The sequence below is a fragment of the Zootermopsis nevadensis genome, unplaced genomic scaffold (assembly GCF_977971745.1).
Source record: "Zootermopsis nevadensis isolate Lab colony 2312 unplaced genomic scaffold, Znev_1.0 Znev_ptg000020l, whole genome shotgun sequence".
Taxonomy (NCBI): domain Eukaryota; kingdom Metazoa; phylum Arthropoda; class Insecta; order Blattodea; family Termopsidae; genus Zootermopsis; species Zootermopsis nevadensis.
Window position 1 is genome coordinate 12,341,949 of NW_028259152.1, and position 17,946 is coordinate 12,359,894.

At 35.5% G+C, this 17,946-nt stretch overlaps 1 protein-coding gene across 5 annotated transcripts in view; it reads right to left on the minus strand.

Annotated features, from left to right (window-relative positions):
* The window catches only part of LOC110840185 (uncharacterized), a 227,208-nt gene that overhangs the window by 6,309 nt on the left and 202,953 nt on the right, over positions 1-17,946 (minus strand). For all 5 annotated transcript variants that reach the window (XM_087351778.1, XM_087351780.1, XM_087351779.1 and 2 more), the window contains 4 exons: positions 17,060-17,189; positions 12,924-13,086; positions 10,975-11,119; positions 3,210-3,408 (listed from right to left, as the gene is read on the minus strand). In XM_087351778.1, coding sequence (XP_087207904.1) covers positions 3,210-3,408; positions 10,975-11,119; positions 12,924-13,086; positions 17,060-17,189 — 637 coding nt within the window. The remainder of the gene's footprint in view (positions 1-3,209; positions 3,409-10,974; positions 11,120-12,923; positions 13,087-17,059; positions 17,190-17,946) is intronic.

Genomic DNA, 17,946 nt, shown 5'->3' on the forward strand with positions numbered 1-17,946 from the left:
ATGACTCTGTGAAGAGAAAAGTGCTATATAATATTCTTACTGAATTTGGTATACCAAAGAAGCTAGTGAGTCTAATAAAAATGTGCTTAAATGAAAGCTGTAGCAAAATTTGTGTAGGTAAATATGTATCTGAGACATTCCTCATCAAGAACGGTCTAAAACAAGGAGATGCTTTGTCTCCCTTGCTCTTTAACTTTGCGCTAGAATATGCTATCAGGAAGGTCCAAGATAGGCAGGAGGGTTTGCAATTGAATGGGACACATCAGCTATTGCATATGCTGATGATGTTAATTTATTGGGAGACGACATAAAAACAATAATGAGGAACACAGAAGTTTTACTAGAGGCTAGTAGACAGGTGGGGCTACAAGTTAATTCAGCAAAAACTAAGTACATGTTAGTATCTCGTCGTCAGTAGACAGGCGGGAAAAATTATCTTAGGGTGGCTAATAAATCTTTTTAAAGTGTTACAAAGTTAAAATATTTGGGAACAACAATAACAAATAAAAATGATACTCATGAGAAAGTTAGGAGGAGACTATATTCCGGAAATGCTTGCTACTTCTCAGTTCAAAATATTTTGTCTTCCCATCTGATTTCTAAGAGCCTGAAAATTAAAGTATACAAAACAATACTTTTGCCTGTTGTTTTGTATGGGTACGAAACATGGTCTCTCACATAGGAACATAGATTGCAGGTGTTTGAAAATAGGGTGTTGAGGAGGATATTTGGGCCTAGGAGAGAAGACGATGGGACATGGAGAAAACTGCATAATGACGAACTTAAAAATCTGTACTCCTCCTCCAGTATTTTCAGGGTGATTAAGTTAAGAAGAATGAGATGGGCTGGGCATGTAGCGCGCATGAATGGGGCAATAGGTTTGCACTGGGTATTGGTTGGGAAGCCTGATGGGAAGAGACCGCTGGGGAGACCTAGACATAAATGGGAGGATAATATCAGACGGGATCTATGGGAGATAGGAGTTGAAGGTGACTGGATTTTGTTGGCCCAGGACAGGGTCTGGTGGAGGGCTTTGGTTAATTCGGTGATGAACCTTCGGGTTCGGTAAGCCATCTAGTTAGTTAGTAATGGGAAGTATTATTTTATTTACAGTGCATTCTTCTCTCAGGTAGTATCAACTGTAACCACATCAAAATTTTGATCCTTAACAATTTCCATTCACCTCTTATCCTCGCTGCCCATATCCTTGCTCTTCAAAACTGATTTTTCAAAAGTATGCATCATCAAAATTCTGTATGCATTATTTGTGTTTCCAGCCTAGTTACACACCTTACAGTGGATGCAACACAATTCTGAGCCTGGATGACTGTTACATGTGGGAGGAAGAGGAAGATGGTGAAGCAATAGCTTATATGGAAAGATAAACCACTTCTTCCCTGTGTTCTATAAGGTGTGAAATAATTATGTTTAAGCTTAGAAGTAGCACATGAGGGAAAAAGTGTGTACCTACATTGCTTGTGTTCTGTAGTCATTTTGGTTCACAGAATTCAGTGTAGTGTTCAAGTCAGTGTATGAAAATGCTACCAATTATTAATAGGAGAAAAATATTTACATTATACATGCTCAGACAGACTCTTTGCCATCTTGCTCTCCCTGCCCTTTCCATCTCCCCTTCTCTCTTTCAATGACAGCTGAAGCTCAGAGTTATTCTGTGTCCACTGTACCCATCATAGCCATTTAATTTCACTACTGAGTGACTTGAATAATGGAATTCCTCATTTTATAGTGTTATAATAGTCCACTTCATCATTATTAGGTTGAAATGCTTTCCTGAGTGCTTCATTTTTAAACTCTTGTACTCATAATTTATGTTCTTTCTTTAGACATCCGACCGCATTTTGCATGCATAGAAAACAATTGGCACAGTTACTATTCTTTATATAAGCAGTTGTATACTTCAGTTTTTTAGATAGTATAATTATAAAGTTAGATAATGTGATGATAAAGTTTCTGAATTGAATACTAAGCCCCATTTAATATTTTAATGTTTCTTAAGTTAAAGTTTTTCTCATTTAGTTCCCTCTAAGGTCTAGACCTACTATCTGAACTTCAGTTCATTCAATTTAAGATTTTCTTTGATTTAGTATTAAAATTACTTATATTCCAGATAAAATAAACATTCCTTTGCCTAACACCATGCCATGAAGATAAAGATCCATTTATTCTACATGGAGGTCTTCCTGGTGTAGCTGCTTTATCTCATGAGGTGAGAGCACCCATTAACCGTTTTACAAGAGTCTGGGAGGGCCTTGTAGTTGTTATGGATGTGGTGGCAAATAAGAAATACCTGTCACAGCCATCCAGCCTGACTGAGTTTTCCAAGTACATTTTTCCCCTAGGGAGATGTTAAATGCAGAGTTTACTGTAACTGTAATTAATAGAGAATTAAATCTCTTTTTAATTTACTTGTAATAAATATAGTTTTTTGGCCAAACGTTTTCACCTTGAAGAAATTAGAGGAGTGAGACCTGAGTATATTCAGCACAACAAGCTGGTAATTCCACACATTGCTACACTATAAAATTATTTTTCATAATATGTACTCATCCACTATAAATATTTAAAAGTATACGCAACTACAAGATTACCTGTTTTGTAATAGCAGAAGATGAACATATTCAAAAACAAACTTCTGAGAAAAGTATTTGGATCTAAGAAAGCTGAAGTAACAAGGGAATGGAGAAAATCACATAATGAGGTTTTGTAACAGTTCTAGGTGAGAGTGATTAATCAAGGAAGCTGACATGGAGGAAACAAGAGCAAGCAATAGTCTGGATATAAAACTTTTTGGGGAGTGGCCAAGGTGTAAGTAGGGGGATAATATTAAAATGGATGTTACAGATACATATTATGAGTAGTGAAGTTGGATTAAACTGATTCAGATTATGCATCTTGGGCTGTATAGTAATAAATATTTTTTGTACTGATATGCTGAGCAAGAGTCTGTACTTGGAGTTCATCTAGAATATTAAATGTTCCATAGAGTGATTAGTACTTTGATGACAATGTACCTTGGCCTGGAGACCAGCTGTTATAATGTTTTTTTTTCTTCTTCAGACATTGTAGATAGTGTCCCAGGCCACAATGAACCAAATCCTGTTCCTCCCTATTCATGATTCACATATTGCACTATATAACCTGAGTAGTTAAAAGAATGTAATTAAATAATCCAAAAATTCTGATCTTACTGGGTAATTGCACTGAAATGGTGGGAAGTTGTTGATGCGAGACAGAGGTGTTGGGTCACGCACCCACTGAAGAGCCTGCCAGTTGGTTACCAGCCAGACATCCTGCATGTTGACAATGGTGTCAAGGAATGCAATGAAGCCTTCTTTATGATGTGGTTGGGTGAACCATGCAGCATGGTAGAACAAACCAAATGGTGCCCTGTGGAATACAACAGTTTCAATAATTTGCTTTATTTATCCACGCTAAAAACCAAAATATTTTATGAAGAGGCAAGAAAAACAATTTGCTTTCCCTATGTAAGTGAAGTGAGCAACTGAGTATTCTAAGGTGAATCTTGATTAAGAAAGTCATAAAAGAGCATGAGACTAGTTCAAGGGTCTGGAGAAATTCTTGTAACTGTATATCACCAGCCAAACCATTTAGACAAATATTAATTCATTTCAATATTACATTTAAGTTAGATTTTTGTGTTTGTTATATTAAAGCTTACTTGGACTTCATATTATTTTTAAAAGCAGGGTATTTCTTTTTCAGTTTCAAGGAAACTGAGAAATACAATGCTTGTTAAGCATTCTTTGCAAAAAGTGCATGAGGAAAATGCATTATGGGCTTGTCATATCTGTCTGTCCATTTTATTTAACTTGTAAACCACTGGATGAATTGGGATGAAATTTTGGTATGGTAATTGTACCATTCTGCGTGACCTCAAACCCATACTTCCGAATATGCTAGGAGTGTAGGGATAATTATATTACTGATGAAGAAAGTCATGAGGTGGACATTTGGACATAGAAGTGGTATGAGTTGGTGGCCAAAATGGGAACTGGTTTCTTTGTTAATGACTGTTGCCATATTTTTGCGTTCATTAAATGTTTACCATGGTCATTCTGGTGCCTAGATATATAAGTGGGAATCTGTGTATGTGTATCTGTGTGTGGTTTGTTTTTGTTTGAATATGATAAGTTAGAACATGTTAGGTTATGTTAAGTCAGGTCCATTTAGGTTAAGTTAGGATAAATGTTTAAATAAGATATTTGAATGTTGGAATTCCGATATAGAAATTATCCTTTTCTTATTTCTATTTTGAAATTTTGAAAACAATTTAAAATTGTAAGTGTGTACAAATTTTTAAAATTTAGACGATTTTGAACTTTAGAGATATTAAAATTATTTCAAATTTGGAATTTTGAGAGATTTGTTCAGTTTTATAAATGTTGAACTCATGAAAGTATAAAAATTATGGAAGTCCGACACTGTGGTAGGTTTATTTTAGGTTAGATTTTGAGGTTAAGTTAAGTGAGGTTAGAGGAGTTTAAGTTACATCCACCTACCACATACAATAAATAAATTCTATTGCCAATTTATATTAGATGAAGACAAGAAAATTTGAATTTGATGACTTATTTGTAAACATTAGAAATTCGTCAACAGGTAAGAGGAGTGTAATTAAGTATATTTTTATGCTACTTTAGATTGTTTTTTTTATTGTTTTTTGTGTGTGTGTGTTTTCAAGACTCATGAGACTTGATGGTAAAATCTTGAAAATGTTGATGCCTGCATACTTTTAAAACCATATGAGGTTGGCACTTAGTCTGTGAAGCTTATTCTTATTGTGTGTGTTGATAATGTTTAGTATGAAAGTGTTCTTAATTTTTGCAAGTAAGTGCATTAATGAAAATATGAATTCACATTGAAAACCTAAGATCTCTAATCTCTAATATAGACATCTACATGAACTTTTAGGTTTGACAACAGCCATTAGTCCAACAGCTTTCTTTGAAAAGTAAATATATTTTTGCTGTTAGATGAACTGCCCACACTTCATTATGGAGTGAAAATGTTTCTCATCAGTTTTAACTAAAACTGGATTGTGCTGACAAATTTTATGAAAATCCATTCAGTGGTTCGTGGTTTGTTACATATGGACAGACAAACATATAGACATGGTGAAAGTAATAAGCATACTTTTGCTACCTTTTATTGTAAAAGTATTAAAAATACAGCACTAGCAGCAGAGTAATATTGGCATGCACAATAAAGATTGTTCATATGAAAACTCAAGCTTTAACTGCAATTTCTTCAATGCAGTCTTCTTGGACATAACCTATATAAGAATGGAGTTGATTGCCAATGTTTTGGAGACTATCTCTACCATCATCATCAGTGAGATGAGAGATGAGATGGTGAGAGACACAAATGCCCATTGTATTCATGCAGTGTGTAGCCTGGGACTGCATCTTGTGTATATGTTGGAAAGCAAGAACCACTGAGATGAGTTTTAAGGAGCGTGGATGGCACATACGCCTATACTGAATGGACAAGTTGGTGGTGGCCAAATATAGCACTGAGGATGGGCATCATATAAATTTCAAGGTCACCATGGTATTGACTGGAATGGCAGCCTACATGGATTTCTTAATGGAAGAGGCCACTGAGATCTGGGTACATTCTGACAGTTTCAACAGACAATGGATTAACTTTAGCGAATGATGGTTCTTCCTACCAACATATTCCAACAAAGTAGGGCAATCAAAAAAACAATGGAAAGTAGGATCAATGACAGCTATTATCCCAGATTTCCCAGGTCAATCTTTAAAGGCCCAACATATATTTTAATACATGGTAGTGATATCCCAAGTTGGCTCACCGTAGACTATAGGGCACACTGTGAATCACATCATGTAACATGGCTTTGTGATAGTCATGTTGGGTTCTAATCAATGAAAACAATGTCAGTATACTCTAGAAAGATAACCATATAACCTTCATAAATATTCTTATCAAAAGGGCCTCTTTCCTTTCTTTTATATATATATTTTCACAGCCTCCCTTAACAACAAACAACTAACATTTTTAAGCAGGAATTACCCTCTTATTCTTGGTTATACTCTGCAACTTTCAAAAAAACACTGAACACAAGGCTGCAAAGATCAATAACTTTATGTGAACAGGCACAATTAAACTCCTGATTTCATACTGATAACTGGCCTAGAAACATTTATATATTTATTTTTATTTATGTGTAGGTTAATTATAACATTATTTTTACAGTGTAGTTCCAGGGACACAAAATGTGTCACTGGGACTACTTGTGCCCCATTTAGGGATTCTACACAACTAATATTTTTGGCCTTTGCCAAAGCAACAAATACTAGAATTCATGTCATTCGATGGTATGCTAATATGTGCCTGCTTTGATTTAGTGGATCATTTCACCATACTTTAATTATTGCCATGGTCTAGTGGTTTGTTGTTCACTGTGTATTTGCATTAGTTTTCTAATTTACATAACAAAATGGATTATCAGTAAATAAATGTTAGGTCCCTTGAAAGATATCTGTTGGAGTGAAGAAAATATGACATGAGGACAATATATAGATAATGATTCAGGAGAGAAATTTGTAGATAAGGAGCCATCTGTTTTGAATGTACATTTTTTATGATTCAAAAGATAAATGATCACAAGAGCTTGTAGATGATGGTATTTGGAGAGTAGAAGCAGTATTAGACAGAAGACTTTATTCAAAATGATTCCCTTGAACAACATGCTTCTAGTGTTCAAAGATGCACCAAGAATGGGGAATTATTAGAGACAGATGAAAGGAACTAATTTCAAGAAACAGGTCTACATTTTCAAAGTTGATGGGATACTGTGTTCATGTCTAGAAACTCCAGCTGCAGGACCGGGAGAAAGATATGATTGTTATTTCTTTTGGAGATCAAAGTGATAGGTGTTTTTCTAAGAGTAACATGTTAAGAGAAGAGAGACTAACCCTTTTCAATATTGTACTTGAATTTGGTGTACCTAAGAAGGTAGACTAATTAAAATGTGTTTAAGTAAAACCTCTAGCAAAATTCGTGAAGATAAGCATCTGTCTGATACATTTCCTATTCAGAATGGCCTGAAACAGGGAGAAGCTCTATCTAACTAACTAACCAGATGGCTTATGGAACCTGAAGGTTCATCACTGAACTGACCAAAGTCCTCCACAGGACCCTGTCCTGGGCCAACAAAATGCAGTGTCTATCACCACTGCTTTTCAATTTTTCCTTAGAATGTGCCATCAGAAAAATCCAAGAAAATCAGGGTGCTTTGTAATTGAATGGGATACATCAGCTTTTGGTCTATGCTGATTTTATTAATCTGTTGGACAATAATATAAATACTATAAAGGCAAACACAGAAACACTCTTAAGGGATTGCAGGGATGTTGGTCTAGAAATAACTGCGAAAAAGATAAAGTATATGATCATGTCTCAAAATCAGAATTCAGGACAGAACCATAATATAAGTATAGCTAATGAATCATTCAAAAATGTGACAAAATTCAAGTACTTGGGGATGACACTAACAAGTCAGAATGACATTCATGATGAAATCAAGTAAAAATTAAAGTTTGTCCCACTATACGCCATGTAGGCGTTTGGGGTGAGTGGAGGTATAGCTCCTCTCTTTCTTGACCTCGGCACTAGATGGGGGTGAGTGGTCAGCATCACGCCCCGGCCGGCTTTACCCCCGGGAAAGGACCCCGGTACCCATTGTAGAGGAGGCTGGGTGGGCCCCAGAGCCGGTCTGGACGCAGAGGCTAGAGGAAAAATCCTCTGCCCCCGTCGGGGATCGAACCCCGGTCGTCCAGCCCGTAGCTAGTCACTATACTGACTGAGCTATCCCGGCTCATATGATGAAATCAAGAGCAAATGAAATTCAGAGAATGCTTGCTATCATTCAGTCCAAAATCTTATGTCCTCCCATCTAATATATATAAAAAAACTGAAGATTAAAATATGCAAAAGTGTAATTTTTCCAGTTGTGCTGTATGGGTGTGATACTCGGTCTCGTACTTTGAGGGGAAAACAGATTAAGCGTCTTTCAGAACAGAGTGTTGAGGAAGATATTTGGACCTAAAAGGGAGGGAGATGGATCATGGAGAAAATTGCATAATGATGAGCTTTATGCTCTGTACTCCTCATCTGATATTGTTGGGTGATTAAATCAGGGAGGATGAGAGGGGTGGGACATGCAGCATGCGTGGGGAAGGGATGGTTGTTTACAGGGTATTGGTTTGGAGGTGTGAAGGGCAGAGACTGCTGCCAAGATCTAGGCACAGGTGAGATGATAACATTAAAATGGACCTTAAAGAGTATGGAATCAATGGAGTGAACTGGGTTTAACTAGCTAAGGATAGAGTCTAGTGACAGGTTTGTGGGAACATGGTGATGGACCTTTGCATTCCATAAAGAAAGTGGGTTATTCATTGACAAGCTGAGTATACAATTGACTTTTCCAAGAATATCCTGCACCATAAAGTAAGTCAGAGACAGATGTGAAGGTAGATCTAAGTCTGATGATGGCAAAAATAGAGAACTGGCTCAAATGCTGCCAATTGTGCCACCTGGCATCAGTTTTTCCATGTCAAACTGTTTATTTTTTTACACAAGTAGCTTCACTGTCATCAAACAAAGATGTCCACAGGGTTCAGGTCTCACAATCTTGCAGGTCATGATGCAGAACCATGACATTCAATCCATGTGCCAGGAAAATGTGTTTGAATGCTGTATGGTCCATACTCAAAATGGGTAGATGACCCACTGTGCCAAAACCACATTTCATGGTGAGCAGCCAGTGCCACATTGTCAGGTAGTACTGGTACAACTTCTCTCAGAAACACGCACTGCATGGAGGCATTAAGATTGTGGGGAAGTAGATATTGTTAATAATACTGGCACATACATAATGCCCAGAAAATTTGGTAGCTCCTCTCCTGTGTTACATGGGCACTGTCCTGTACCCACCAGTGGCTGTTGTGACTGTTAGAAACACTTTCATATGTGAATGCTGCTTTGTCCATCCAAAAAATCAGGATCACATTTTGTTCCCATACAAGCCTTTAACAGTATTGGTGAGGAGGAAACTGTCATGTGGCATGAGGCCTTAGAGCTGTATGTAATGCTATGACTACAAGTTATGGTCCTGGAGAGTTAAGTGGACAGTAAAATGGTCCAAACACAACTGTCAGGAAGTTCAACATGTACTATTGTATGCAACCTGTGCTCTTTTATTCAGAACAATCTCTTCTAGTGCTGGTGTCCAGAGAGTGAGTCACCGACCTCTAGCCATCAGTGGCACTGGTAGTATATTACCCCTCATCCTCATTCTCTGGTCCAGCTGATGAAACAAGGAAGGCAGCATGCCATGCAGTTCTCTGCATTTAGTCCCCAGCTGCAATGTTAACCCTGTTACAACTCACACCAAGCATTAGGTATATTTTGTAATATTTATTCAGGGTGTAGTCTGTTTGATTTCTCCTTTGTTGTTGGTGGAATACTGTCACGTACAATCGTACAGCTAACACTGCACATTGCTATGGTTAGTGTGTGACATTCACCTTTAATGTTGGAATCTTGGTTCTGACACAGCATGACTACATGCTTATCCATTTTATAGTATTTTATGGCTCAGTATCTCAGTGACAACTTACAGGGGACTTTTTCCGCAGCTTTTTCTTTTGTATCTTGGTACTCTACACATCCCTGTTTTTCGTATTCACCATTTTTCCCAAATTCTGTATATTATATCAATTTCGGATCTTTCATTATGAGTTACGTTTCTATTTGGTAACACCTGATATAAGCTAAAGGAAAATAGTATGTCAACTCTGCAAACACAGCAAATACAGTAGAGAGCAACAGCAAAAGTAACATATAGCCACAATAACAGATATAACAAGTAACGGTTATAACAATCACTTTTCCTCAGTCCCTTGGATCTCGTTATAACTGAGTTTGACTGTACTTTCTATCTGTATATTATACAAATTTCTTTATATTTTTTGAAGGTGTTCCAACACAACCTACCCTACAATTTCCGCATTCTTTGAGCAGTTTTAGACCTAGGACATGATTAGTAACTGTGGCCATTCCTTTCTTGATCTTTTCTGTATATTTTCCCTTATTTGATCCCTTTTCCTATTACTTTATCTCCTTAATGTAAGATTATTTGATATCTTCTTTTTTGATGCCCATATTAAGGCAGCAAGCACCTCTGGAAAGCCATGAAACATTAGTAAACTTCTACTATACTGAACAATGCAACACCCCAGAAGAGAGTCATCTTCTTATCATCCTTGTATAATACATGTCAGTACCACTGTATCCTTAATTTCTACTCTCAGATTTAGCCTGGTTTTCTGATACTGAATTTTATCCATGCTTGTTCATTCTTAATAAAAGCAGTGAAGCTATCCCGCTATGTGCCATGTAGGTACTCTGGGGTACAGGAGGTATAACTCCTTCTCATTCTCAACCTCAGCACTATATGGTGTGAAAGGGCAGCATCACACCCTGACCATGCTTTACTCTGAGGAAAGATCCCATGGTACCCATTGGATATGAGGTTGGGTGGGCCCTGGAACTGGTCAGGACACAGAGGGATCAAACTTCAATTGTCCAGCCCATAGTGAGTCATTATGTTAACTGAGTTACCCAGCTCTTTATTCATTCTTAATAATCAATAAAACCTTCATCCCTACAGTTTTAAGCTGTTATTATGCCTTTCTAGTCCATCTTGTTGTACCACATGTCAAGATAAGCAAAGTTAGTTGTGTAATGTAAAATAATGTTAACCTTTCATGGAACATTTTCAATTCCAAATTATATACCTCTACAGTCTGGTTAACTTCAGCTGCACAATATGCAGCCAAGTAGCTGTGCCTATATAAATGATTCAATTCTTATGTGTGAAGATTACAATAAATTTATTTTTACCTGTTGGTTGTGTAATGGCGTTCAAAATTCTTTATGAGCACCTTATATACTCCATCAGCTGTAGGTGGATTGCTACATGCATCACCCATGGAGCATCGCCCACCATTCAGGTCCTGCCACATCACCATAGGAACCTCCCATACACCTGTTCAGGTAGGAATAAAGTTCAGTGAAAAGCAATATAAAAATAAATAATCAGCTCTCATGCTTTATTTAAGCCTTTAAACTCTTTAAATGACAGAAAGTCATGAAATAAATTAAAGCCCATTCACAGATTTTTAATGAAATGTAGGCCATGAGGGATGAATCAATTTTACCCACATCAGAAATTTAAAATAATCAGTCAGGGATCAAACTCTGATTGCCCAGCCTGTAGCCAGTCATTATACTGACTGATCTACCTAGCTCACACAAACAGCCCTCTAAATAGTATGAAAGTTCTGTGATAAGACAGACTTTTCTATCAACCCAAACATAATGGTGGTGATATCCTTTACAAAAAGAGAAATATTATAGGACTCAAGGAACCAACTCCTTCCAGTAAAACAGTGCAGCTATCCACAGCAGTAAAACACCATGGATTAACACTGAATAAGAGATTTACATGGAAGGCACAGGTGGACAAATTTATGATTAGAACCTACAGGGCATTCTGGACCTGCAGAGGCACTTTGAAAAAAAAACATGGGTACTGCAACTGAAGGTGCTATATTGGATATATACTGTAGTAATAAGACCCATAATCACCTATGCCGCCATAGTACGTTGTCTTAGAATTAAACATAAAACCAGTATGGTGAAACTTGACAAACTACAAATGCTGGCCTGTCTGAGGATAAATAGAGCTGTGAGGACAGCTCATGCAGACAGGACCATATACTCACTCAATGAACACCAAGAATACTAGCAGTTCACACCTTAACATAAACATGCAAAGCATTTCCTTCAAGAATCATCTGTGAAATGAACTAGGGAACTGTTAAAATTAAATAGGAACCAGTTGAAACAAGTGACAAGATTATTAACAGGACTCTGTCACTGAACAGGATATTTGTTCAAATTGGGACTGGTATGTATAAGATATAATAAAGAAGAAACAGCCTCACATATTCTATGAGACTGTGAGGTCTTGAATGAATTAAGATTTTGTCACCTACAATTACACTTTATGAAACCAAGTAACTACTACAATGCCCTGCTGTGCAAAGTTTTGCACTTTATATACGCTACAAGATTTCTAGAGAGCCAGAAACAGAGGGGAATGCACAATAGACTGCAGACAGTTGCAGTGAAAGTGCAGTTAACTGCCCATTCCCATTTATTCATTCAACATGGAGGGACAATCACAGGACCTTTGACAACACCTCTGATGATCACTGAATAAGTTACAGATTATCTTGAAATCAGTGAGAACTGGATAAACATTTTATAAGATATAACACATATTTAAAGAGACCAAAAACTCTGACTCATTACATTTTTTCTAAGATGAAAGTTCAGCAAGTATGGGTGAACATATGCAGAGGTCCATTAGAAAACTTGGCCTGAAAATGAATTAAAGTAAATGAACTCATACATGATAATATTCAATAATAAAAGTGCTGCATTTCCAATTCCATCAAAAGCTGTGAAGTGTCTCAAAAGACATTCGCAAAAATTAATTTAGGTCATTAAGTAAGGTAATTCTTCCACTGAACCAAAATCAAGAGACATCACAAAATTTAGGTAAACTGACCATACTACATTTAAGAAAATTGGTCCAGTAGTTTTGGTACTTTTACACACAGACAGGCACAACAAACCAATAGCTGCTCTATGAAGTGTTTATAAAATGACTATGCTCTTCTTTCTTCACCAATGCTATGCTGCTGCTCTAAGAATTGTTTTTCATTGTAGCTGAAGAATGCTTTTGTAAAAATATATTTATGTTTATGTAATGTAGATCTCACCTGGATAGGAACGTGTAGGACAAGGTGGAATCATGCAGTCATGGAAGATTTTGTAGTCCAATGTGTAAGGCCAACTTGGAGGTCGGTTCTCATAAACAGGCATTGATGAGTCATAGGTGAAGTTTGAATCATACAGCATCTTGAACATTTTGTTGCCTCCGATCTATGATGAAACAGCATTGCATAAATGTTTCAACTTCATATATCTTAACAGTTTATCCATGGTTGTATAGTTGGTGTTACCTTTACTAACTTTTTAGAGGAAACCATCACCTCCATTTTCTACCTAAAAAGTGTTTATGTCCTCCAAAACATTGGTAATCACCTTCAAGGCATTATAATCCAGATCACAATCCATATTTTATACATCATGGAAGCCTCACTTTCATACAAATGTGGTTTTGGTATCATTCCAACATGATAAATACTTTATAAGAGACTGATATTGACTTAATTAATCTTCCAAAGAAAAAATTGTCACATAAAGAATAGAAATTTCTAAAATCTGCAGTTTTTACTTCAATCATTTATAGCCTACTTTCCTTTCTTAAGGAATGATGTATACTTTTAAGACCAGCAAGCTGTCTGTGTGTCTGCCTCCTTTTAAGGTTTGTGCCAATCCAGATAACTGATTTTCAAAAACTTTGTCTAAACATTATGCCAATGGAGGCCATCATAATTTCTGATTTATTCAGTGACAACAACATGGTTGAAGATTTCTGTCTTCTGGGTTATTGCGCTGTGTAGTCTGGTCGATGTTAACCAACGTTTCAGAGGTCATACTGCCTCCGTCATCAGGGCAGGTCATCGCCCTGATGACGGAGGCAGTATGACCTCTGAAACGTTGGTTAACATCGACCAGACTACACAGCGCAATAACCCAGAAGACAGAAATCTTCATATTCACCGCTGTGAGAACCTCAAGTCTTACAACAACATGGTTGATTCACAAACATGTATGATGGGAGCAGCACTAGCACCACTTAGTATGAGGCTGATAAATGATATATAATATATCTCTGAGAAGATCATTTGTATGTAGAATGTAAAATGGCATCAAATGTCCTTATGTAGTAATTAAAAATGTTTTGACATACAACAGGCTAAATCTATATAATAATGCATTCAATATAAATAACTTGCTAAACCTTACCCATGAAATTGAAAACTTAAATATACAATATTTCATATATATTGTTAATTTTATATTATGTATATGTATACAAATATCCCAAAGCAAGATACTATATATAATGAAAGATATCTTACAAAACAAATATCATCTCCCTAATCTATATATGCAAGAAATAATAGGAATATTAACCATAATACTAGATCAAGATTTCTTTCAGTTTAATAAGACAGATCAATAAAAAGATGGACTAACCATTGGAACCCTCTTTTCACCATTACTTACTGGAACATATATACAAAACATAAAAAATGGTATTATTGCTAATATATTACAAAATCATAAAGTTCTTGGGTGCTACAGATATGTGGACAATTTACTATTAGTTTATAATAAGAAAATTACTGAAATTAACAATACCCTCAAATAATTCAATGAAAGAAATCTGAAATTACAGTTCACAATTGAAAAATAAATATAAGACTTGAAGCTTTTGCGACAACTAAATGCACTAAAATCTTCTGGGGCACTTGGCCATGTCATAATTAGTTAAAGAAAATGTTGGTTGCTTCGTGGAACTAATTGCAGTGACTGACTGCATGAGAACATTTTTTTTTTAAAAAAATAAGTAGGCTGTGTTTTAGACTTCACAATCATTAGGAAATCCAACAACATACAACATACCTACAACTACAGACAACATTATTCACATCACTTCATGTCATCAATAGAATGAATACATATCCCATACAGAAAAAAACTGGCAAAGAAAATATAGTAAATCACACCATGACCAAAAATCAATACTCTGAACAAACTCTTAATAACATGAATAACAAAAACCATAAGATAAGGAACTATAACGTGCAAAATAATGGCAAAATCACCACAGAAAATGGGTCACCTTTACTTTTATATATGAAAAGAGACTAGCAGTATAACCAAAGTATTTAAAACTGCTAATCTAAAAACAGCCATTTAAACCACCAATACCCCACAAAATCACTTCACATTTAAAGTTGCATTCAATAAAAATATAAACATTATAAAACCTAATAAATTAATTTCCACATGCATCCAACACACTTTAGATAATAAATATTCTTATGGGACTATACACAATACCATGGATATTATGCACAACTAAGAATGGGCAATACAAGATTATGATAGAAAGATATAGAAAAACCTACGGTAACATGCTAAATGATAAATATACTGAAACCAAAAACACTTGCAAAATGATTCACAACTATACAAAGTAAAAGATGGCAGCACTTACACACATATACACCCACTCTTCCTGCACACTTTCCATAAACAGTTTACCTCAAGATTTCCACACATAAACACCATACTTAAGTAAGTAATTTCCATTCCAACCTACTTAAGTACAAGCATACAAAAAACACACACTTATTTAAATTATAATTCCACATTCCCCATTCTGGCTCACCTTAATTTCATCTCTGAGATTCAATCATCAAACATTCCACAGGAAGCATAACATAAAATAACATAACAAACCTACATTGCCTATGCAACCTACAGCATATTCCAGATAATTTTCCTTATGTAAGAGATTGGCCTATTTCACAATTTTATTTTATTTTAATTCTTGTTACTTTTAACTTTATTACAAATTTGTGTTAATTTTTAACTATAATTTTAAGCACTTTTTAGCATCCATTACAATTCTAACCTTGGTTCAATTTTAATTCTGTTTTGACCTGTATTTGGTATAACATACAAAGATTGGACTGACGATGATATAATTGTACCAAAACATGTTACAATAATAAAAGAACATAAACTTTAGAATATCAAACATGTTAAAGGTTTTCAATTACTACATAACATCCAGTATCACACTGAAATGCTTACATATAAGACCAAATGTGATTAGCTTTCCTGCTTCTTATTCTGTCCCAGTTTTAAGTTCTGGACCAAAGACCAGGTATTATAACCGAAGTTCTTTTTATGGATTTCCTTAGTCCCTTCAGGCAAAATTACATAATTTAACAATGTTTTGGCTATGCAGATATTTTCTTCATCCTTCAGTTTGACACTGATAACTTAATGAATTATCAGAGTTAGACATATTGACATACCTAAAATTATGTATGAAATATTGTTTATAAATCAATATGACAAATGGTGTGAATCTTTGAGATTATATCCAATGAATTTAATGCAGATAAAATTTGTATTTGTGTAATAAATTCTTCCCAAAAGCAGAATAAAATAGTATTAATATGCATTACTTAAATATAACATTAACAACACATCATTTTCAGGACTATTTATTTGGCCAATATGAAAGCAGGCTTCTGAGTTTTACCTAGAAATCCTAGTTTTTGTAGTGAATATTTAACAGTATATAAGGAAATTTAATTTTGGACTCTCTGCAGAATATGTCAAGAACACGTGAGTAACATGTTTTACTTCTTACTCATTTCATTTTACCCTAAAAACTGAAGGGTCTCTCCACTTTACACATTATTTTCTCATCCCTAGAATTTTGTGGTCATACAATCATTTAAATACAATATTTAGAATTCCATATTTGTAAAACTTAAATCTATAATCAAACTTCAAGTTTGTAGTAATGTGGTTCAGTGAGTTCACTTTGTAGGACTGCACTAGATTTTTTTTTGGTTATCAATCCTAGGATTGGTTTGCAACCCCATTTCGGGGTTGTTTCTTGTGAAAGTACCACGGTGGTTTCGCCTTGCCTTCCGTGGCCAGTCTTTATCCATCAGACTGGAAGAGAAAGGACGCAGACAAACATCTATGCCTTGAGTGGGACTCGAACCTATGGTTCCAGCGGCCAGGCGCACAAGGTCCATGCCTCAGACTGCATGGCAACTGTGGCCGGCTGCACTAGATTATGACAAAAGTAATTCAAAGTGCCAGTATTTATCCATGATATTCCAAGTTCTGCAGTATAGGAGCCCCAGTATACTTACTTAGAGATTATAAATTAATCTAAACAGCTACTTACAGCCAAGAATGGAGCTCTCATGCCCCTGATGTCTTCTAAATGCACACCACCATAAGCAGCAAGGATTTCTCGTTGACCAGCTATCTCTTTAGTCCATTTCTTCTGAGAAAACTGTTCCCCAAAACTGTGCCTATCAAAAGAATCAGAACATGACAGATCTTAATAAAGTAATCAGTTCAGTCATATCTGGTGGTTCAAATATATTAATATGGCCAAAAATACTTGCAAGTTTTTCAAATTATGATTTGAATGTCTATGCTGAAATATGTTGTATGTCCAAATTATTCTACCTTAACTTCTATGTATCATAAAATCTAAGTAAATGGTTATAATACATTAACACATTTAATGCCAGCCCAAGAAATGTTTAGTCTAGATTAACAATATGCATGAGTAAGTACTTGATTACATAAGATTTATTGTGTCTGGGACAAAATGCAGAGAAGAATTTGTGTAGTAAAAGTTGAAAATGGCTTGTACTATCGAACTGAATATGTACCACATGTCAATGCATAATTTATATACATGTTTTCCAAACTTTTCTGGTAGAAAACATGGGTTCATAATTTAAATGTGGATTTATGAAAGTTATTCATCCAGTCCATAAAAGTAAAACATTTTCTCTTGCTGCTCAGTTTCCTGGTATCATCTTAATCAAAGTATATTTAATTGCAATCGGATGTAAGAAATAAAACGTTAATATGCATAAGATAATAATTTGATAATAATATGAAAATGACTGCAGGAAGCAATATGGTATCCACAGAAACACTAGCAGAATGCACAGACCATATTTAAATTTCTCTCTATTTTCTAAACTAAGATAATGATAGTAATTATAACACACAGAAAGCAATCATGTAATAATAACAACAATTAAAAGTTAT